General features: G+C 43.1%; 2 protein-coding genes across 4 annotated transcripts; one reads left to right on the top strand and one right to left on the bottom strand.

The window, feature by feature from the left end:
• Positions 1-3,619: 3,619 nt before the first annotated feature.
• Positions 3,620-10,471, top strand: KRR1 (KRR1 small subunit processome component homolog). Of its 3 annotated transcripts, none has more exons than XM_057378019.1 (10): positions 3,620-3,774; positions 4,906-5,081; positions 5,558-5,692; positions 6,015-6,140; positions 6,225-6,308; positions 6,908-6,964; positions 7,455-7,625; positions 7,795-7,872; positions 8,000-8,093; positions 9,627-10,470. In XM_057378019.1, the coding sequence occupies exons 1-10, from the start codon at positions 3,735-3,737 to the stop codon at positions 9,767-9,769; spliced, it is 1,104 nt and encodes a 367-aa protein (XP_057234002.1). In that variant the 5' UTR covers positions 3,620-3,734; the 3' UTR covers positions 9,770-10,470. The 3 variants fall into 3 exon arrangements, with proteins under 3 accessions (XP_057234002.1, XP_057233992.1, XP_057233985.1); XM_057378009.1 differs by lacking the exon at positions 3,620-3,774 and adding an exon at positions 4,367-4,501; XM_057378002.1 differs by lacking the exon at positions 3,620-3,774 and adding an exon at positions 4,508-4,657 and having other exon boundaries at positions 9,627-10,471.
• A 1,144-nt stretch (positions 10,472-11,615) lies between these two features.
• LOC130580487 (glioma pathogenesis-related protein 1-like) lies at positions 11,616-22,719 on the bottom strand. Its single transcript, XM_057378033.1, has 6 exons — positions 22,371-22,719; positions 17,479-17,724; positions 15,673-15,782; positions 13,879-13,961; positions 12,705-12,731; positions 11,616-12,620 (listed from the first exon to the last, which is right to left on the bottom strand). Exons 1-6 carry the CDS (start codon positions 22,611-22,613, stop codon positions 12,469-12,471), a joined length of 861 nt encoding a protein of 286 aa, XP_057234016.1. The 5' UTR covers positions 22,614-22,719; the 3' UTR covers positions 11,616-12,468.
• Between the last annotated feature and the right edge of the window lie 549 nt (positions 22,720-23,268).

Genomic DNA, 23,268 nt, shown 5'->3' with positions numbered 1-23,268 from the left:
CGTTTCACTTTCTTCCCCTCTGAGACTTTGGACCAATACCATGATTTAGGCATTTCTTCCCTTCATCCTCCCCAGTCTGCAATACACCTACCTCTGACCAGCACTCACCTTCATTCTCTCATTTTTATTCTCCAATGTATATCTCAGAGGTGCTGCTGCAGCTTGCCTTGGTCTGCTGTTTACTTTCTGACAACTCCCAGAGGCTCAAGTCAAGGCAAAAGCCTCATTCTGTCAGTCACTGTGTGAATATGTGATTAGGTGCATCCCCTGCTCCAAAGACTTTTGATCTAAACCTGCTGCTTTGATTTCATGATACTAAATTCCTTTCCCAATTTGGCTCTCATCATTTTCTTGTCCCTAAACTGACAGCAATTTTATTGCAAGCAAGTCATTTCCCAGAAAAAGCTATGGTCTCTTTTACCCATAGGGTCTGCCTTCTTACTCTGGGCTCTTTCTTCTGACACGAATTTGCATTGCTATTCCAGCTAGCACACTAAGATGCATTTATGGTTTACAGTCCTCTCATTTTCAGCTCCTTGTTACTCTTAGGGTTCAGCAGGTACTGAACCTCTTTCAAAGGTTCTTTGYTTTGCTCTCTTTAAAAGGAAAGATGAACTCTCTTGGGGCATTTCCCCAGCCGTCCACAGAGAAGGCAGCAGCCCCACTGCAGTGTGTTGTCCCTGGCCAGGTCTGCAATGGGTACCAATACCATCATCTGTGAGCACCTTTCCAGATCAATGGATTCAACAGCAAAAACAAGAACAAAACAAAACTGGAGAAGTGACTCACACCAGTGAGCAGAAAGATAAAAGATGAGGGAGAGGGAGACAGTAAAGAGAAATGAACAYCACAGCCTCATCTGCCTGAGGGCACAGAGGTCATGATGGCCATGAAATAAAACGCATTTTTCTGAGAGTGGCTGGGCAAGAGAAGTTTCTGTTTGATTCTTTTAATTCTGCCGGGCTACCTCCCAGGGTCAGGTCACTCAATGACCTAATTTTATTCCAATAATGAAARCACTCTGTTATAACAGAAAAAGGACAACACATGATTTTTTTTTTTCTCCATCCAATCCAATGAATTGGTTTTGGTGGCCAGTTTGAATGATATTTTGATAACTTGACAGGTTTTATGTGAAATACATGATTCATTTAAGAGCCTGTTACACCAGGAGAAGCTCTCACTTACCCGTGTACATGTTTCTTGCCCTGTTGTAAACTAAAAGAATTAAGAACACCCTGAGCCAAGATAAATTTGAAATACAATTCTCCGGTTATTCRAACCAAAAAGCAGTATTGATTATTAAATTACACAGAAATGATCCAGATGCTTAGCATTTACTACAGATTAATGACTGTCCCAGAGCAGTTAATGGCTCTTCTCGCTGCCATCAACAAAAGCTGCTTATTAATCCTGGAAAATGGCTTGCATAACAATCATAACCTGCTGTTAAAAGTTTATAAATAGATAAAAGTGTCACATGGATTTATGAGTGCTAAGGCTGAATGGAATCTGTGTGGCGTTTCCAGCGAATGAATGCCATGTGCATGAGCTCATCTGATTGCTTGAATTATCACAAAATCCCAAGTTGCTCTTTGGGATTGGAAAATGGCACATAAGGAAGTGCCAAGTGGCTGGAATCCTATMTTCTGACTGAGAAATAATTACTTCACTGCATAATAAAGAGGCACCTTCATTCTAACAGCAGTGGTCTGCCCTTTTTACCGTGTTGCCTGAAATGCATGTAAGGGAGGCTGTGCTGTTTCATTCCTTCACTTTGCTTTKAAGAGGAAAAACTGCTTGCATATACACAACCACACACACAGCTGACCCAGGTCCTCCCAAGACCAGCTCTGGCTCCAGCAGGTGTAGGGGTCTTGCCAGATAGGATCTGTAGGATCCAGTAGGATCTGTACTATTCAGACAAAGGTCTTCAAAGGAACCCTTTGCACCTRGGTCTCTGCATCCCACACTGGGCTGACAGAACACTGAACATGTTATGTGCTGCTTTTTGAAAAAGCACCTTTTTGCTTCTGGAAGAACTGGGAGGGCATGCAGGCCCTGGGGGAAGGGGTGGTGGAGGGCAGGGATTCACAGCATCCCCACATGTGGTAACTGTGCCCCACCACTGCACAGACACTCACACTGTCCCTCCTGCCTGAGAGCTCAGCTTCAAACCACCATGCAGAGGACCCTACTCTTGTGGGGTTGCAGAATCCCCATCCCAGTCACCTGGACACCAGCATCAGTACCTGTCTCCTCAATAGCCACTGTCCCTGTAGCTAGCCGTCCTCAGCTTCCTAACCCTGCCAGATGAGCAATGGCTGGTTATTGCATTTGAGCTGTGAATAGTAACAATTATATAGTAAAAATTCTTGCTCTGGAGAGCAAGAAGGCTGCCTGGAGAAGCAGAGCAAGTCTGTGGGAGCATCCTGTTCCTACTAGGAATTTAGGGAAGTGGCTTCCTTGTATCCAGCCAGAGCACAGATACTGGGTTAAGAGGAAACATRAGAAATTACAGCCTCCTTTAAAGAAAGAGGGCCCTTCCCAAATCACAGCTTCTAAGGCTGTTAGCATTACTGTCTCTATTTTCTGTTATTTCCAATGTATCTGACATTTTCAAAGTCTTGATCAGGCATAGAAATGCTTCAGTGCAGCATTGGTCCAGAGGGGTTGCCCATCGTTTGAAAAGAAGTCACAAAGCCCCAGTCCCTTGCCCCCTTACACAAGGCACTGTTCAATTCTCCTCCAGCACAGGGGCCTGGGGTCTCGGTAATGCTCCTGCTGCAGCAGCTGGCACAGGGGCTGGGATGCAGGAGAGGAGTGGGCACATGAGTAGGCTGTCACTGCCACTGCACAGGTGGGGGACGACACATGAAGCAAGCACACTGCCCGGGAGGTTGGCAGGCTGGTGGCTGCAGCCTGTAGCTCTTCACACTMTCAACGCTCCATGGACTGCAGCCTCTCTACCTCTCTCCTCTCATTCCATAAGCCATGAGGCTTATTCCTCATCGCCAAGTACTCAGTACCCCTTCCACAGCCCGCTCCCGTGATTTTTTTGGTGACCTGCAGCACAAGGGTGTCAAACACTAAGTAAGTGTTGAACAAAACTAATTAGCGCCTCTCTCACTTTTTCCAAATCTGCTTTGCTGCGCTTTGGCAACACGTGGCCAGGTTTCAGGCGACAGAGATGAGCACTGTGCCGCCTCCCCAGGACCCCCAGCCCTTCCTTCGCATCGACCGGGTACCTGTGCCCGGGCAAGACCACCCCTCCCATGCTCAAAGGCTTAGCAGCGCTGAGGAATACCAGCCCAGCAAGCGGCCCCAGAAAACTTCTGTGTCCAAGAGCTGAGAGAGGCAAATGTGCCTCCCTGTGCTTGTCCAGGGGCACGGAACCTCTCCCTCGATGGCACCCGGCACCCCAAGGCCGGTGCCGGGAGAGGCAGGGCTGCGTGGGCGGAGGGGGAGCACATTCCGCACCGCCTCCGTCCCTCCCGCGGGAGCCATGGGCGGACGGCAGCTGGGCTCGGGATGCTGCCCTTAGTGCGGCGGCCAGTGCCATCTAGCGACACCGGGAATGGATATCCCCCCTCGCCAAGGGTCGCAGGGACTGCCAGCACCCTCTGCCGAGASCCGCGCCGCTTCCCCTTCCCCTTCCCCTGCTCCTGCTGTGGGAAGCGCTCCCAAAGCGGGCTCCCCGATTCAGGGATGTTGGCAGCCAGAAATGAAAATAAATGGCTGAAAGCTTGTATCAACTCGATGTCAAGCGTGCAGGTAGGAGGGATCTTGGGAGTCCTGTTCGTTGTGGGAGAGGGGGTAGGGAAAGGGCTGGCAGAGGGTGCGGGCTGGGAAAAGCCAGCAGCCGGGTCCGAAGGAAAGTTTGGGGGGGAGGTGGGGGGGCGGTTCAAAGTTGATTTTCAAACTAATATTTCACTTAGGTATAGATCAGGCTATAGAAATATATTTTACCATCATTTAGGTGATTAAACACTGTAGAGTACAGGTTTTTATGAACAGATGTGAACACCTGCCAAAGACAACACTATCCTGCCTCAGAGTGTTCTTGCTCTTAAAGGTCTCTTCGAGTTTTTCACTCCATTGGCTTTTCATGGTCTCTATAAACAGAGCGGAGGAGGCACATTCTTGCTCTTTCCTTGAAGGAAATGCTCAGTTACAGGYACAGGAAGGATCAGGGAGGAGGATACAGCGCATACCCCAGATAAATTAGGTCTCACCAGGAATCCCTTTTTTAGTTATGAGCACCACAGCGCCTCGAGCATTTATGCACGTGTTTTCAGGTACCCGTGTTGACGCGGCGGGGTGTTTCCCCCGTGCTGTCCGAGCAGGCCGCTCACGCCCGGCGCGGGGGAAAGCCCTCGGCCCGCCCCTTCCGGCGCGCGCGCGGACATGGCGGCCGTGCCCGAGGAGGAGGCCGGGCCCGGGCCGGGGCCCAAGCAGAAAGAAAAGCACAAGAACAAGAACAAGAAGAAAGCGGCGCCAGGTGGGGGCGAGATGCGGGACCGTGCGAGGCTGGCGGCCCGCCGGGAGGGCCGCGGGTTGAGGGTCCCTGCCTGGGGCGCTGCGGAGGGTAGAGGCGGCTGGCGGGTGCATGGGGCCGGCAGCGGCCGCGCCGTGTTGTGGTGCGCTCGCCCTCGAGGTACTTGGGTTCCTCGCTTCAGTCTGTGCCCTGTTCTTGTATCATATCCTTGCATGATAATCTTGCATATACCAGATCACCAGCGCGTATCTCAGCTGACGATTTCTTCTTTTCTAAGAAATAGTAATAATTTAAAGCAGTAACTTTTCTAAGGTCCGAAGAGATGCAAACCGCATTCAACAGCGGTTGCTGTATTAAACCAATCTACACATAACAATAGCCTTTTTTTTTTTTTTTTTTAATAACAGTTGATGAATCTGAACTTCTCACTGTGCCAGATGGATGGAAAGAGCCAGCCTTTACAAGAGAGGATAATCCCAAAGGGCTGCTGGAAGAAAGCAGTTTTGCGACACTGTTCCCGAAGTATAGAGAAGCGTACTTGAAAGAGTGCTGGCCACTTGTCCAAAAAGCCTTGGGTGAACATGTATGAATTCTTAATAATTGTGATAYTGCACTTTATCTTTTGGGACATACAGGTCTTATTTAAGCTAATCAAAACAGTGCAGGTTGCTTTTCTCATACTGTATTTGTAAATTGCTATCATGCTTGCATTTTGAATTGGTGTCATTTTTTGTTGGCATCAAAATCAGTGAAGAACTGTATAGCTAGTCTTGCAGTTGTTTACAAATGCTGTCAGCAAAGTAATCTGCAGCAACAAATATCATCCAGGCACTGACAGCTTTGTTGTGATTGAATTCAGGGAGATGAAAGAGGTGGTGCTTTGGGCTTTGTGACACATATTCAGTCTGGTTTTTATCTGTGTGTGTGTGTGAATTTTCTTAATCTAAAAGTTAAAAATTTTGGAAAATACATCTGCATTCAGTATATGTCCTTCTGTTTTTTAACTGCTTACTGTCAAAGCTGAATTATGAGATTGTTTCACTGTTTCAAATTTTGCAGTATGTGAATGCAGCACTGGATCTAATTGAAGGAAGCATGACTGTCACTACCACTAAGAAGACTTTTGACCCATATGCAATCATTAGGGCCAGAGATTTAATAAAACTTCTGGCAAGAAGCGTTCCATTTGAGCAGGTCTGTATTAAATCCTGGAACTTTTAACCTCTTATAATGCTTATCCTTTGTCTTAAATTCTATCATAACATCATACTTGTATTCTATCATAATACTTGCAAAAYGTATTACTTGTATTAATATAAGAAGAATACTTACTTGTATTCTATCAAAATACTTCCCACTATGTTTAAAAATGTGGGAATTTCAAATGAGTCAAAATATGCATTTAAAGCAAATATCTCTGAAAGCAAAATGATAAGAATAAACTGAAGTATTCTCTTGACTCTTATGAGTAACACATTTGCATTCAGATGACATTGCCTGCATCTTGTCTTTTTAGGCCGTTCGTATCCTTCAGGATGATGTTGCATGTGACATCATTAAGATAGGCTCTCTGGTGAGAAAAAGAGAGACTTTTATAAAAAGAAGAGCGCGGCTTCTTGGTCCAAAAGGATCTACTCTGAAGGTATTTCCTGTAGGCATAGTAACCAGACAATTCTGAGACCCAAATTTGTATTAGGTCTTCATATTATTTCTTTTTTTGGTGTAGGCCCTGGAACTCTTAACAAACTGTTATATTATGGTGCAAGGCAACACAGTTTCGGCTCTTGGACCCTTTAGTGGGCTAAAAGAGGTAAGAGGAGATAGATGAGCTGTTTGTGTAGCAAATACAAACCGCTGCTCCCAGCTCGAGAGTGGGCGATACACAAAATCTGGCAACCTCAGCAGTATTTCACAGACTTTTCAGCTATGTGTTAGTGAGCTACATTTGCATGAACGTGGTCCTGTCATCTCAGCTGCTGAATTTTGCTTGGACTCAGATTTTTCTGTCTTGGAAGAAAAAGTATCTGTATATATATAAATAATATATATAAAAGTATATATTTTAATAATTATGTGGGAGAAGAACGTTTGTCAAAAGGAAGTTCCTCATGACACCGTAAGATTGATTTTAACGTGAAATTAATGTTTTTGGGGCCTGCTGGAGACTATCAGAAGCATGACAATTTTGTTGGAACTTCTGTGCCCTCTAGTTAACCTGTGCTTTAGCTTTTTAAAGGCTGGAACCAATGATCCTGGATGTCTTCTCCAACCTTAGTGTTTCTGTAATTTTAAAACTTAATACTTTGGGGAGGCAGAGGCAGGGAGAAGAAGCAAGATAGTATAGCTGATGTTCTAATTGATCGGCATATGAAATACTTGCTGAGTTTTCTGTTTTTGTGTTCAATACAGGTTAGAAAAGTTGTTCTGGACACAATGAAGAATATACATCCCATTTATAATATCAAGGTTAGTGTGGTGCATSTCTGTTTACAAGAAAATACTATTTCTTCCCAGAGAGTTGTGTGTTAATAACTGACATGTTTCTGTGTGGCAATCTATTTTTTATAACTTCTGTAGTGTGCTGCTTTATAAAAAACACTGACTTTGCTATCCTCCATTTTACTAATATATATTGCCATAACACCATTAACATAGCAACATTAACAGAGGAAAAAAGTGTGTATAAACTTTCTTACCTTTGTTTGCTTGATACTTGCTCATTTAAACTGAAGTACCTTCTCCAGTGCATCCTGTTGTTGTTGTGAGACATGTATCTGTCTGGTTCTGCTGTTCATATTTAAGCCCCTCTGCTCTTAATGAAGTGAGATATGTAAGTTTTGGATGTAGCATATGCACTGTAAAAAAGTCTAATGAAATTTCTATTTTGGATCTCTTGGCTTCTACTGTAATACTCTTTTTTTGATAACTTCTCTGTGACATTCTGAAACTACTGAAGACTTTGATGATCAAAAGGGAGTTAGCAAAAGATCCTGAACTGAGGACACAGAGTTGGGAAAGATTTTTGCCTAAATTCAAGCGGAAGAACTTGAAAAAGCGCAAGGAGCCCAAGAAGAAAAATACTAAGAAGGAGTACACACCATTCCCACCTCCACAGCCAGAAAGCCAGGTCAGTGGAAACTTTATTTGGTCAACCAGGAATATAGCACAACTTGAAATTGTGTTCTTTGTAAAAAGAGGTTGGGAGGCTTTTTCTGACTCGTTCTGATTCCTTGATACTATACATCTGGCTTATAATGCAGAATTAACTAAGGCTTCTTGCTACTTGTCATACACAGATTGATAAAGAATTGGCAAGTGGCGAATACTTTTTGAAAGAAAGACAGAAGAAACGCAAGCAAATGGAAGAGATAAAGGTAAAGTTTTACTAATCTGGTGTCCAGTCAAAAAGCATTTGACTGCTGACTTGSAATCTGATTTCTTTTTTTTTTATCCTTTTTGCCCTGCTCTATTGCTACTTGACCTTTTTATTGATAWCTTTAGGCAAAGCAAGCAGATGCAATCAAGAAAAGACAAGAAGAAAGAAATAAAGCTTTTATCCCACCAAAGGAAAAGCCAGTTGTGAAAATGAAGAAAGGTAACCACTTTTTCTCCTGTTGTAAAACCATCTCTTGTCAATTTCTAGGCTGAGTGATTTTGCAAATACACAGCCTAGAAAAAAGAAAGGTCATGCAAAAAAATCCTGGTGGTTAGATCCATGCCTAGAGTTGCCAGGGATAGAAAGGTCATCTAGTCAATAATTCTATACCTATAAAATGGCAGTTCTCTGTTGAAGAGTCAATCTCATTTGGTTGTCCTGGATTTATCGATTTTTTGCCTTTCATTTTCACCATGAAGCTGCCACGACTTTTACATTCAAGTGGCTTTTGTAAACAGAAAGCAATACTTACTTGAACAAATTACATCACAACTTTGGTACAAGATAGGGTAAATAGCTTTGCTAAAAGTTTAAGTAAAAGCACATTGTGTGCAGAGTAAGAGCTTATGTTCTCAAATGATTTATTTTTAATGCACTAGAGAAACACAGTTTTCACTGGTGATGCTTCATATTCATTGTACTAGATACAGTATTAGCTATACTACCTACATATTGTTACATTATATATTGCACCATTTCTTTGAATTTAAAAGTTTCTGTTTCTTGAAAAGCATGTGTTTTGCAGCATTGATTCAGTACTCTCTTTTGTTGTGATGGTAGTAAATTTCCAATGATCTGTTGTTGCCTGCACTGTCAAATATGATGCTTTTCTAGCTGTTGTGTGTTTTGAACTGAAATCCTTCAAAGAATAGATGACAAGAATGTTTTGTATGTAGAGAAGAACTAAAATCCAAAGAAGACAGCTGGTACCCACCATTAGATTTAGGAATTAACTATGTGAGATAGGAAAATTTGATCCAAACTCATGGCTTGAGCYTAAAAGAGAAAATGCCATCACCTATGTGAACATAAGTGTAGGTTATTCATATTGCCCAGCACTATGTGTTTAACTTCAGTATTCTGGCACTCCCTGCAGAAGTTTTTAATAAAGGTTTTCATGCAGGAGTAAAAAATCTATATCATATTCCCTCAACCCACCCTTYCCCAACCTTTTTTTGAGAGCGGCAATTAATGGATGGCCAAAGAGAGCATATAAGGACGGGACAGGCATGTTTGGGATATTAGTGCTTCAGTTACTTCCAGAAAGAAAAAATGCCGTAAAAGCTTCTCTGGATATAAGCACTCAGCATTTTTCTTTTCATATGAGAGATTAATCAAGCCAATAGGCTTTCGTCTAAGACAGTATGTATGTATTAATTCAGAGGAGTACATCTGTATTCCGAGGAATGGGTGACAATAGTTTGTATGTYTGTAGGGTGTGGCATCTCTTCAGATGCATGGAATTTTTTTATGTAACTGTTCTTCAGATTCTGCTGAATAAGATTTCTAGATTAATACTAATTTCAACAAAAATGATCATCACAATATTTTATAAAATCACAAGTGAACATGAGTCTTAACCAATGCCACAGAATTCAGTATACTTTGTGTATATATAGTCTTCTTGTAGACTGTTAACATTTTTAAGAACTAAAATTCATGTCTGTTACCTTTGTATTTCTTACTGTCTAGCCTCCACTGAGAAAAAGATTGATATTGAAGCCATCAAAGAGAAGGTAAAGAATGCAAAGAAGAAGAAATTGGGAGCACTTCCTGAGGAAGAAGTTAAGTTAAAAATGGCAGCAGATGAAAAGAAAAAAAAGAAAAAAAAGTAATTCACCACCCAAGGTGTTTATCGTCTCCTCGGATAGTGAACATTTTTACTCAAAGGATGAAGATTTTTTCCTGTCAGTATAATCTGGACAAGAAAAGACTAAGTAGAAAGATCATTYTCTTTCCCTAAGTACAGTTTAGTAGACCTACAATAGCTGTACAGACTTGGCAAGGTTGGTGAAGAAAATCTGCTGCTATGTTGTTTGAGAAAGTAAGAGAATATATTTAGATAATATCCATCTGCCTAAAGGGAAGGTTTCATAATGGAAACATTTAGGAGTTTGATGTGGAGTGTTAAACATAAAGGTTAGAGAACTCTGGGAAGGTGAAAGTTGAAGGTAATTCAGTGAAAGACCAGACAATACGCAGCCTCAGTTGCGGTGATAACTTTTGCTAAATGGGCAAGATTTATTACTATATTATGCTTTTATTTCTGTAAAAGCTGATTATTTTTATGTGTCTTTGTCTTGATGTTAATAAACTATCTTAATGCAATATTCTTAAATCCTTAGTTAATCTACTGCACAACCTCCATTTTGTTGTCTAGGAAACAAACTCACAGCTTCATTTTAAAATATCAGACAAACCATAACCTTCATTGCATACCAGTCATAAACAGATTTATTAGTATTATCCTGATGGGTTTTTAGAGAGAATATGGAACAAAGTAAGTGTCTTTACATAGAGATTGTGCTGCAGGGAAAGCATAAAGTTGTGTTACTTACCTTTAAATATATTCTTAGTTTATTTCCTTTTTGCAAGAGTGTCTTAAAAAAAATCGTGTTTCTCTTTTTGTTTGAGCCCCTTCCCTTATTTTAAAGGAAGTTAGAGGTATTTGAGTTTCCTGAAACTCTAAAACGTCACAAAATGAAGTGCACCAGCAAAGCAGCTATTACTTATTGTACATGTGAACAAATGCATTGAGGAGAAGGTAGAGGCACACTTAATTTCAGGACTCTGTTGGAGTGTTTTTGCTAGGTTTTGGTATTTTGATCACCTGCGCATGCAGTGGAAATTATTCTGCTAGAAGGGTGTGGCTCAGTGCCTTTTAGGTTAGTGACCTTTCATTTGAAACTAGGTGAAAACACGGCCTTTTTTAATGCATATAAATGAGAATTGAGAATATACATGGTTAGAGAACCAGTACATGAGCATTGGGACATAGCTACAGTGCTTGCCCTCTAGTAAGATGTGTATATATAAATTAAAAATATATACATATAAAGGTATATCAAGCAGRAAATTTGTAATTTTGTCCCCAGCCATATTTGCATTTTGAAAAATTATTTATGTGGGGAATGCTGTGATACTGAAATGATTCTAGTACAACCAATACTAGCAGATAACTATCTGGAAAAGTGAGAATGTGGGTCCCAGTTCCAGTGTTTTCAGTAAAAATCCATGCCAGTAGTAAGATCAGGAGTTGGGGTTACTATTGAGTATGCAGAAACACTGACAGGYATTGTGGTGACAGTAGTGCAGAAATGCAATACTGAGTGCATTTCTGAGGGTGTAGTACTGAAGGTGAGGGGAACTTCCTGACTGCCTTTACAGCAGTGTGTGCAGAGGGACACGGTGCAGAAGCTTCTAATGGTATAGATAGGGATTGCTGTGTTCCAGCTATGAGTTTGTGCAGCTCTACTGCTTCCAGACTCTGCTTGAGCTGAGTGACTGCTTGGTAGAAGACATGTCCAGCTGAACAAAGCAGATKTCCCTGCAGCTTTCTGCCTGAAATGTGTCTGTTTCAGGAGACTTGTTCTTTGGCAGCTGTTGAACCAAAGTTGTAACTATGGGCACAGTGTGATTTTACTTGGAGTTCTGTCTTTCCCAGCAATGTTTCTGTYGTCATGAAAGCTGGAGCTGAATGTGTATTTATTTTGTGCACCAGCAGTTAAACTTTAGCTCATGTTGCACATTCACGATTGCCATACACGGGAAGCAGGAAATAACAATTTATTGTTTGAAACAGCAGTAAAACCCCTATGCTCAGAAAAAAAAACCACAACAGGAAAGATTGCAATGATACATAACTGTTAAACACAGGTGAAACTTTAGGCACAAATGCCATGAGTTTAAAAACAAATGCTAAGCAAAAAGAGGTACCAATTACACAAGTGCTCTGTGAGACTGGGAAATGCACTGCCTGCCACAGGATGCAAATGCCAGAGCTCACAGGGATCCAAAAATTCCTTAAAAAAATGTAAATTATACAGTCCCCTCTGCTTGCTGTAGGAGCGCCCAAGATAAGAGTGCAATAGGAGTGAGAGATGTGCATGCTCTGCCTGTGCCTTGGCAGCAGGCTGGGGCCTGGATTTGAGGCTGGACATTCTCCAGCCCTTCCTAAAGAAAGCATGTTGGGCAGCTGCCTGCACCTTAGTGTGCTGCCTCAACAGTGTRCTCCTGTGCCCACCGGATCACACACACACACTGCTCCACTTTAATAATACTTCAACCTTTTAACTTTTAAAGCAATTTTAACATAAAGAGCCATTTTAACTTCTAACTTTTTAACTGGTTTTAAATAATGAGAAACTGTGTATCAGCACTTGTAACTATGACCTGCAATGAAGATGTTATTTCTGTACTTCTAAACCATCTATAGATGCAAACAATATATCTACCAATGTTTGTGCCACCAGTAACTTAGGTGAATGGAAGAGATGAGTTGAGCCAAGTGCTCTTGTAGTCTTCTACATGTGTGTCACCCACTGGCAGGTACTATAGACCARTATTTTGGTAGGAGCCAAGTGGCCAGAAAAGTCAGTAAAAGGAGTATTAACCTTACGGAAATAATGGTGACGCAGAATTCATCACATGCAGGTTTGTCCCACTCTGGATACCATTTGAAATCCTCTGTAAACAAAACAATTCACTTGTTTTCAAGTGTAACTGCAACCAAGGGCAACAAAAGGAAGCAGTAATTCTGCAGGTACTTACCAACGATTTTATCACGCTGGAGATTTCCTGAAGAGAGAAAAGAAGTAAACATAAGCAAACTTACAAGTTAGAGACAATTTGACTCTAACCAAAAGGGAATGAAATGAGAGCATCATAATGGGCTTATGAATATAACTAAGGTGTTCTCAGTAAGAGGCAAGGACCTCCTGACTCTGGAAGAGCCSTGCTGTGACTCACAGGATTCTGCTGTGGAGTGCTTGATTACACTTTTTTGACTGGTCCTCTCATCAGTAGGTGGTGTAGAGAAAACTCACCCACCCAGGTGTGCTTCCCAAGTTGACTTTGGCTTTTGCCCTATGCTTTGTGTTTTGAGATTCTCAGCCAGCCTCACATTAAACAGCCCTTTGAATCCAGAACTCCCCCACATTCCTGCAGTACCTATGTTTTAATGCCATCTTCCCATTCCTTTAGCTCACCAACAGTCTAGTACTGGGGAAAAGTGTTTCCATAACCTCAGTTTCCCTCAGGTCAGTGTCCACAGCACAGTGCCTTGTTTTTATGGAAATTTCCAGTTTCCTTCCCTTCTGACTCCATGTAGCCATTACAATGCCAAGGCYAGGCATATCTGGAAGGCTGCCACTTAGGCTGATCACTGCATCCTCATGAAGGTTCTTGTACATCAGCCTTGTTCTCACCCAGGGCTTAGGCGAAGGCAGATGGCCTGGCTGATGTTCATTGGAGCGTGCAGCTTTGGCAGTGCCATGGCTGCTCTCCCCACCCACAGTGGCATGGCAGGGGCAAAGCTTGCTTGGACCTGCAGCAGCTCAAGCCACAGCTCACACATCAGGTAATAGAATCTGGAGCCCCCAGGATGGGAYAGGTATCCAATTCTCTGTTTTCTGTTTCTGCAAGTAGTAACTTCTGGCAGGAGTATTAACATCTTAACCTGCAGCTGCAGTTATCTGCTGCATCATACCCTCCAGCACCTGAAGAGCAAATCCCACCCCATCACTCCCYAGGGTAGAAAATAGGCCTTTCCACCCTCCTCTCCTCTCTTTGTGCATCACTATCCACTTGGCTTCTGGCTGCAGTTTTTCAGCCTATATTTAGGAACAGGACAGTGCTGTGCTTGCCTCCTGTCAGTATCTTCTGTGTACTCCTTTCCTTTCTATATCCCCAGCCTGGGGAGGATGTCTGATTGTCTTCTACTTACGACACAGCTTGTTGGTACACTGCTCGCCGCCACACTCGCTGCACTCGGTTCCTGTCTTGTAKGGGCGCACTGGGTAATTCCCACTGCAAAGGAAAATACTGCTCTCAAACAGCCCTTGGCAGAACATTAATACCTACTGCTAATTAGGTTTTAACTTGAGTTTTGCTTCACTTGTGTTGGTAAGAGTGATGTTTTTTTCAACAGCCCAAGACACACAGTGAAGTAGAAGAGGTTTAGAAAACTGGAGACAGCAGTACTACAAGCCTGGGAATTAAAGCAGCCTCAAAACTGGGTAATTCGTGTGTGTGGAGACTCTGGACTCTCATAGCTGTCTCTAGCCATGGAAACAATAGGAGGTTCAGTTACTGTGTATCTATGTGTGTATTCAGTCTTGAAGAGGAATGCTCTGGTGTTGGAAAACCTCTCATAGGTGGTGATTTCATCCATTTATTGGTTAGTATTTTAGGTGTGATGTGGGTCTCTCTCCTGCTTCCTTCCTCTGCCAGTGGTATRAGTGGGACCAAGTACCTCTGCCCAGGCTGACATTACACCAAACACAGTTCAGTGCTTCACTTTGCTCAAAGCGTGGCCTAAGCAGGACTTACAGCATGCCTTAAACTTCTCATCAACACTGAGAGAGGGATTTTGTATGCAATCTCAGCATACAAAATGAAGAGAATGAGATGAAACTTCATTATTCTCAACAAGGTGAGGCTTTCACTGCTTGCTCTAAGATGAGTACATTCACTTTAGGAAATTGTGTATGCATCTTGCCTGGCTCCTTGGCAGAGCTGAAATAAAACAATGAAGCTGCTGCTTCTCAGAATCAACAGCTGGATGTGACATTACTTGTTAACATGCAACAGCCCATCTCCAGTGTCTTCACCGAGCTTTAAAGCCCCTCTCTAGAGCCCCTTGCCTCTCCAGAAAGCATCCTGCCTGCTTTGCTGGTTGCTGGTGAGGGCACCGCTCCTCTTTCCCATGCCAACACAAGGCAAGAAATCCACTGTGATTTTGGCCCTCTGCACAACACATTTGGGAGTCAGGCTTCCAGGAAGAGCAGCAGCTGTGTTGTTTCAAGGTATCCTGTCAGGGGTACTTATTCTTGCAAAGATGAGGCGTGGGCAAAAGGAATGCCAAACTTGCTTGAGTTCAAGGGCTGGCCTGACCTGGGCCTAACATGGTATGCACGTAAAGCTTTTAAAGCTGCATTTATACCGTGGTGGCATTAATTAGCTGGAGAATAGAAAAATACATCCATCCTAGCTGGATATCTTACTGCCTATTGCATATGAAGGACCYGTGGATCAAATTTTGCCTTGAGCAGCGCCAGCCTCATAAGCAGCCCTCAGCTATTMMCACTGCAGGCTGCCAGCATTGCACACTTCAATATTTATCCAAGCCATTGACTTAGGGGCTTAATTCTGCAGGCACGTGTGGGAGTATCTTCAGACTTTGGGCTTGCACCTTGGCAACCATCTGTGGCCATCTTGGCACTCAAGAGCAAGGCATTAACTTTCAGATGATCACTTCAGTATTTTCATGTCAACACCTTGTATTTAATCCTTTCTTCCAGTCCCTCTGCTTTTTGGCTCCAATAAACAGCCCCCATGTAGCAAATAAATAAAAGCTGGTTGGACATAGGTGTACCTCTTTCTCTCTTTTGGGGACCATTTCCTCCCACAAAAAACCATAACTAAATGGACTGACTAATAATAGACTAACTCTAATAAATGGTGGGAAGGAAGGGGTAGGACCCAAACCCTGTAAAATATTTGTAACAGAAAACCTTACGGTGGCCCATAGTTGCAGATGAAGTGCGCTGCATTGGGTATGGAGGTGTACGCCACCTTGGGACAGAAGTGGACAGCACAGCCAACCTTGTAGCTTGTAGCCCAAACTACCTGCAAAGACAGATGGATATGCTGGTGACAGAGACTTTGATTCAGCACCTGAAGAGTTAGAAGACCTGCCCTCCTCTGTTTTATGACTTACAGGTGGGATAAGGAGGACTCCTTGGGCAGGCTTCACAGGGAAAAGCAGCAGTGATCTCAAAATCACAGTTTATTCTTGAAAAAAGACTGGTATATTACCCAGTTCACCACATATTTGTTAGAACCATGYTGAAAGAAGAAATAACTGACTGTAATGGATTGTTTTCCTCATTTGTAAAGGAGAAAGGTGCAAGTTAATCTCCTTTGTTTCAAGCTAATCCATTAGCTTTCTGTCTTTCCTGCTGTGGGAGCTGAGGTCAAATTTATGCAGAAAAGGCTGCMTGATCTGCTTACAGCTCCTATGCGGGCTGACTGCCCCTTTACTAGATCCCGTGGGACATATAGGCAAATTGCCAGAAGGCACTGGTATTAAGGGTGGAGCAGGGAGGAGGACTGTGTCCAGGCTGCCATCCTGCCTTTTAACATCATGGCTGTGACTAAAATAATCTAGAGGCAAGGCCATTACTTCACTTGCTGATCCTCTCTCTTTYAGCTGCAGTGGCAGAGCAGAGGTTGCTCCTGGCACCAGCCATAGACAATTTCGTCCTTGAGGACTGTGAAGGACTGAATCAAAGTCCCCTCCCCATGCCAGGAGGCCACTGACTGAGGAATATGCTGGGAATGTGATTTGTGGTAACTGCAGTAATTGYGCCCAGGGAAAGATTTCTTCTCCACATTTGGGAAGAAAAAGAGGAATGAGGAATTCCCCAACAGTAAAGACCAATGGATACCTCCAAGGCAGACATACATCTTCTAACTACAGTCACTATCACCGTTAATGCCAAGTGAGAATGATCTTATTTTTTCATTCTACCCCCATGAAACTGCATGGGCTGCTCCTCTACAAACAACATAGTCAACAGCACTGTGGTAGGTAAGGTGTGTTTCAGTGCAGTTTCCATATGCTGACTCTTGCAATGTCCTTGTGAGCAAGCTCAAAAAGCAACACAGTCACCCCTCAAAGCTTCTGCATCCAAGTATTTTCTCTGCACATAAGTTCAGAAAGCCCACCAGCTTCACCTAATCTACTCCAGTCCTAAATGCACATGGATAGCTCTGCAAAAAATATTAAATAGTGTCAGGTCAAAATTTAACCCAAGAGCTGCTGCTGCAAGCTGTCCTGCTTTCCTATAGCTGTGGGTGATTGCACAGTTGCACGGCAGTGGCATTCCTTTTCCTCACTTCGCCCACTTTCTTTGGGAATAGCAGTTGGACAAAGTGTGCATATGATGTTTGCAGAACTGCAGACATCTCTGTTCATGATGGTACTTCTCAAGCCCTTGGCACATGAAGTCTGCCTGACAGAGCTGGGGCCTCATTCCACTCATGCATTGCAGCATCAGCCATTGCCATGCCTGTTGTTTGGCCATTGCTTGGCTAACCTGACTGCTCGATGGCTGCACTGTTCTCTTCCTGAAAAAAAACCCCAAACTGCCAAATTTAAAGTAATAACACAGTGGGAACATAAGAACATCCTGTGTACACAGACATATAGCAAGATTACAGAACCTGGAAAAGTTCATTGAATCTTCAACAGAAATGTTGAGCTTTTGTACAAAAATAGTAAAGCTGGTTCATGGTTTAGATGGAGAAATGCAATGCCTACCTGTGTATAGTGGCCACATACTTTACTGCACTCATTGGTGTTGTAAGTGTAGAATTGGACCTCGTTGTACCAAGAGGTGATGGCTCCTTTCACGGTAAAGGCAGCAATTGAGCCAGTCCAGAGGTTTTCTCCAGCAAAAGCAAATCTGGGGTGAGTTTTCCCTCGCTGTTGGAGGTATATATTATGTTTAAATAGACATTTCTTTGCCCAAGCCTTTGCAGTCTTTGCCAAATCTGGATCCCAAGTCTGCAAATAAGGACAATTAAAAATCACTCTGTCATATTAGCAATGCAGTAATTCAGAGAAGCTTTCAGGAGAAGTTGGGTCTAAATAGTGTAGATGCTTTCGGTTCATTTTTTCCTTTGGTTGTGGGTTACAGAGCAACATGGCTCTGCAGGCTTGTAGGTTCATTCCTGATCTGAACTTAAAATTGCTGATTAAGCTTGACAAAATTTTTGGGGTGGTGTAGGATCTTGGCTGACTGGTTTGTTGGACACCAAGAGTTGTACATCAGTCAGATACAGTGTTTGTGGCAAAATGTGCATTTCAAGGCAGTGCGGGCYATGACAGAACATATGTGTAAATTAAACTAAATTTACACAAAATCTGGAGAGTGAGGGTTATGCTTACCATACCAATAATGCAAAAGTGTTCTGTAGTCTCATGTTTGCTTAAGGCCACAGCATTCAGGGCAGTTCCCAAGCACAATGGGATTTTGGGGACAATTTAAACTCAACCCTTTGAGCATCATTGTGTTTGGTGGCTTGAAACATTAGAGCTGAATTCGTATTTGTGGAATGACTCATTCACTTGCTATTCAATTTTACAGAAGTAGTTATTTAAGCAATTGAGTTATATAAATGCCTTTTGTTTGCACTGGAGGTGGTATCTGCCCTTGCTGGGTTTTCTCCTGCACACACCTTGATTGAATGATTACATCGTTGTACGTTCTGGTAGATACAGAACTGTAAGTGTATGCTTGTAGTTCTAGTTTACTTTCTATTATGTCAATGAAGTTTCCAGCATTAAACTATTTTGTATTGAATTCTTTTTAAAAGTAATTTGTTCTCTTCTGAATTAATAAAAATATCTCATTTGTTTCTGCAAATGATGGAATCACTAGGGAAATTGTTTTGAATGCATCAGAAATTATAAAGGAAAAGGTATACTTTACAATGTACCTTTTTGTAGATTTTTTGGTAGAATCTAACAAAAGTAAGTTATGAGATTTTGTATCTATGTTTTATCTAAGTAACCTTTTTTTGTACCATAGCTCAGTCTGAGACAATGTGTATTGTTTATGCTACCAACTAGTAATTAAAAATCAAAAGATCACACCAAAATGCATCTACAGAGATTTGAAAGTACTTTGGAACCTATGTCTTCCATTTCTTCATTTGACTAACATTAGTGGAGGGTCAGGTATTTTCCCATTGGCCAGGTGCCCCCCAAGCCATTCTATCACTGCCCTYCTCAGCTGGGCGAGGAAAGAGAAAACACAATCAAACGTTCCTGGATTGAGGTAAGGACAGGGAGAGATCATTCACCAGTTACTGTCATAAGCAAAACAGATTCAGCTTGGGGAAATTAACTGTATTTATTACAATTTGAAACACSTACCCCCCACCTCTCCCTTCTTCCAGAACYTAACTTCAGTCCTTATTTTCCACTCCCTCTTCCCCCACAGAAGCATATGGGGGTTATACGAATTGGGGGTTATGCTCTGTTCAAACACTACCCTCTCCTCCTCAGGGGGAGGACTTCACACATTCTTCTGTTCCACTGTGGGGTCCCTTCCACAGGAGACAGCCCTTCACAAACTTCTCARATTTGAGTCCTTCTCATGGGGCATAGTTCTTCATGAACTGCTCCAGCATGGTCCCTCCACAGGATGCAGTGCTTCAGGAACACACTGCTCCAGCATAGGTCCTCCATGGGATCACAGGTCCTGCCAGAAAACCTGATCAGTGTGGGCTCYTCTCCACACAAGGTCACAGGTCCTGCCAGGACCCCGCTCCAGCCTGGGCTTCCCAGTGGATTACAGCCCCTTTCAGGCCTTCACCTGCTCCAGTGTGGGGTGCTCCATGGGCTGYAGGCRGATCTGTGCTCCTCCAGGGGCTGCAGGGTCACATCCTGTCTCACCACAGGCTGCACCATGGGCTGCTGGGGAATCTGATCCAGCGCCTGGAGTATCTCTTGCCCACCCTCCTGCCCTGACCGCAGTGTCTGCAGAGCTGTTCCTTTCACATACTCTCACTTCTCTCTTCCCTGGCTGTAGTTGCTTGTGCGCAACCTTTCCCCTTCTTGAATGTATTATCCCAGAGGCACTACCACTGCAGCTGATGGACCTGGCCTTGGCCAGCAGCGGGGAAAAACTCTGTGGGACATGGGGGAAGCTTCTGGCAGCTTCTCACAGAAGTCACCCCTGTATCCCCCCCTCCACTTCCAAAACTTCTCCATGCAAACGAAATACACCCACAAAATTAGGACATAAATAATTTACAAAGGAACTCAGTATATAAAGTATTGAATTTGGGGCAGGGGGTCTTATTTCAAGTGAGCAGTTGGTATTTCCTTAGGTAACTTTTATGGACAATGGATAAAATMTGGCACTGTACAGAAATTATCTTGCAGTCCTGGAAGCTGACTCTGCCAGTTAAGACAGAGGCTACAGTTTACATCTTGACAATGCCCCRAGATGACAAGATAATGACAAAAGATGTATGACAGTGGGGGATACACTCTCTTTTYTCTCATGCTCTGCTTCTTCCAAGTTCATGCATTTCTTCTCCTTCATCCTACAGTATTATTAAGTTTAAAGTTCCATAAAAATATGCATAATACCAAGTTTAAAATTGCATTAGTAAGTTTAAATATAGTTTCTATTTTGTGTGAATGCTTACACCGGCTGACAGATTAAAGGCCGTGTACAGAAATGTTCACAATGATCTTTAGTTTAACTGCAGTTACACTCCTTACTTGCTTATAATACTGCACTTGAACAGAAAGATTGGACTAAATGGCATGGGAAGAAAATGCACYGGACAAGGAGATTTGCATATAGATATCACTGCTGTTAAGGAAACAATATGTACAGGTTTTTTTCCCCCGATGAACTACTTCTCAGTTTTCACTTTATAACAAGTTGCTTACTGATTTAAGAAGGAAAAACTGAATGTATAATAAGTGAAAAGTGATGGAAGGCAGCACTAATTCAAAGGAGACTGTTGTGAAGCCCTGATGAAACTGGTGAGACTGTGCTGCTTCTGAGGAGCCTTAGAACAGAACTAAGCAATGCTCTGGATGGATGAGAAAGGGCTCACAATTGTCAGGTAAAAAAAATTTAGATCAACATTCTAATTTTATAATACATGTACCACAAATATCTATCGTTGAGCTTTGTTACTTGCCATTAAAGGAGTTTCCATTTTATACTTTCTTTTAAAAACTACTTTTCCAAAAGATGGGAATGCCCTGAATCAAGATTAATTTTTACATATCTAGGTGAAGAGTTATTGCCAGCAAAAAAAAAAGTTCCCTGTGAAATAAAGGTGCCATCTTCTTTTCTGCCTTTTTGAAGTGCCAAAGGCTACTCAAAATAGTTTTCAATTCCAATGCTTTCACTTTTGTAAKACATTTATCATGTATTGTACTGCTTTCTCCACATTATATAGTTCCCGGGAGAGGTCATATTTTAGGACTACGAGTTTATGCAGTGTTTTGAAAGAAAGTTAAATAATTTAGTTTCTGTTTTATATGCAATTTTTTGTCTCTTTCTCATGCTACCTTTTTTTTTTACAGATTTCAGTTCTTTTTCAAAAGGAGAAATTGGGCACAATTTAAAAATGTGAGTACTCCACTTTTAACACATCCTAGCAAGATTTTGTTCGTTTAGGGCCAGTAAACACATGTAGAAAAAAAAGAGTCCAAAGCAACATGTACTGAAGGTCAGGAGGTGCAGCTGAGAGGTGAAATAAAAGATTCATCTAGAAGAGAAACTAACTTGTTTCCTGTCATGTTTGCAATTCAAGTTTGATTACTGCTCAGTTACCCCTCCTGAATGGGGCATTTATCTTTTAGTGTTTGACAACCAGAAATGGAAAATGAACTTTTTTTTTTTCTCGCTTCAGCTGGGGTGCTGCTAATTACAGCTGTGGTTATGTCCTCTTCTGGTGGTGACCATGTGCAGTAATAAGAAAGCCGGGCAAAAAGAGCAAGCTCAGAATGAGGACAATGGCTGTTCTACTCGAAAGCCAGGCTGTGTTTTAGACAGTAGCTGCAGATACTGCTGATGTGCCCAGAGAGCAGGCGGGGACAGAGCTGTGGGGGCCACGATGTCCCCACCATCCTACTGCACTTGCTGCTTTTCGGCCTTCCCTGCAGGCCCAGCCCCTCGGAACGGCTGCCCTGCTGGCTCTGTCCGTGAGAGCCTGGCAAAGAATAGTCAAAGAAAGCTCAGAAAGAAACTCTCCAGCGCTGTTTGGCAACAGGCTCTGCCCTCGACTCGAGCATGTAAGTTCTCTTAGACGGGGACATAAAACCACACCTCCAGTAGCCGAGTGCCTCCCAACGAGGAGACTCTTCACACAACACAACGACAACGCTCGGCTGAGGGCTGAAATCTGGGGCTTCCAATGAAGAATTTAAGTCAGGGCAAAACTATACACATACCCACAGTATAAAGCCACCTGAACATTGGAACCTTCCTCTCTCCTTTAAAAAGCAGTCAGGCTTATGATTCGGGAGGCTGACTTGTTTTTTCCTGATCTTTTCCATTCGATCAAAAAATCGATCAAAAAATCGAATCTTTCGATCAAAAAAAAGAAATCTTCGAGGATCATAAACACCACCACAATGCTACACATTTGTATAAGTCATGGAGATTCCCTTACCATGTAGCGCATGTCGCTGGCTGGTGGATCCACTCCGGACCGGAATCTGTTATGTGTCTCCACACATTCCTCAATGAACTGTGGATCCCGAGGATCGGGCAATGTCGATGGTTCATAGGAATCAGAGCAATGACAGCAGAGCAGCAAAGCCAGCACACAAACAGCAAATCTGCTTGTCATTGAGAAAGGGAGTAGAAGAGAGATGGTGCAAGCAGGAAGTCCCCACCGTGGATATAGTGGCATGCCGCTGAACGCTCACTGCGCCCAACTCGTAGTCTTGAAATCGCCAATTTCCCTCCCTGAGCAACCTTTATGGAGTTCCTCCTCAGAGGGGCAGACTGGGCGTGGCCTGGCGCCTCAGTAGCAGGCGGCGCAGTGCTGGGCGCGGGGCCGGGGGCGCGGGGCGAGCGGGGCCGGGCCTGCTCTGGGGTCGTACGGGGCCAGCATCCGCAAAAGGGAGTGTCCTGATAGGGATCCCGCTGCCTGTGCTTTGCTGTTACTCCCTCGCTGTGTTACACACCGCAATGGAAGGTCGAAGGGAAAAGTATCAGTGTCGCTCGTGCCCCCGCAGGGCCAGCGCTGAAAGACTGTTCATTTCTGTGGTTTGTGCGCTGGGGCACCAAGTAAGTTTTCTGCGACGAGTTCCGCCACCGAGCACTTGCTTCAGGCATACATTGCAAATGTTTTTAGCCCCTTCTTTACAGTTATGCTTCTTAACATCTAGTCTTCCAGCTTTAAAACCAGAATGCTCCAGCTGTACCAAGTGGTTTTAGCTCCACCAGCAGCGTTTTGCTTGGAAGACTCGTGGGTATGGCTTATCTTAGCCATAGTAATTTAATACAGCGTTAGTCACAGGAAACGAGTCATATTCCAAGAACACTGCTATGAGAATAAGGAA

This window comes from Malurus melanocephalus, unplaced genomic scaffold, assembly GCF_030028575.1.
Source record: "Malurus melanocephalus ecotype Western Australia unplaced genomic scaffold, MMel_1.1 scaffold_10, whole genome shotgun sequence".
Lineage (NCBI taxonomy): Eukaryota > Metazoa > Chordata > Aves > Passeriformes > Maluridae > Malurus > Malurus melanocephalus.
This window is presented reverse-complemented; position numbering and strand designations above follow the sequence as displayed.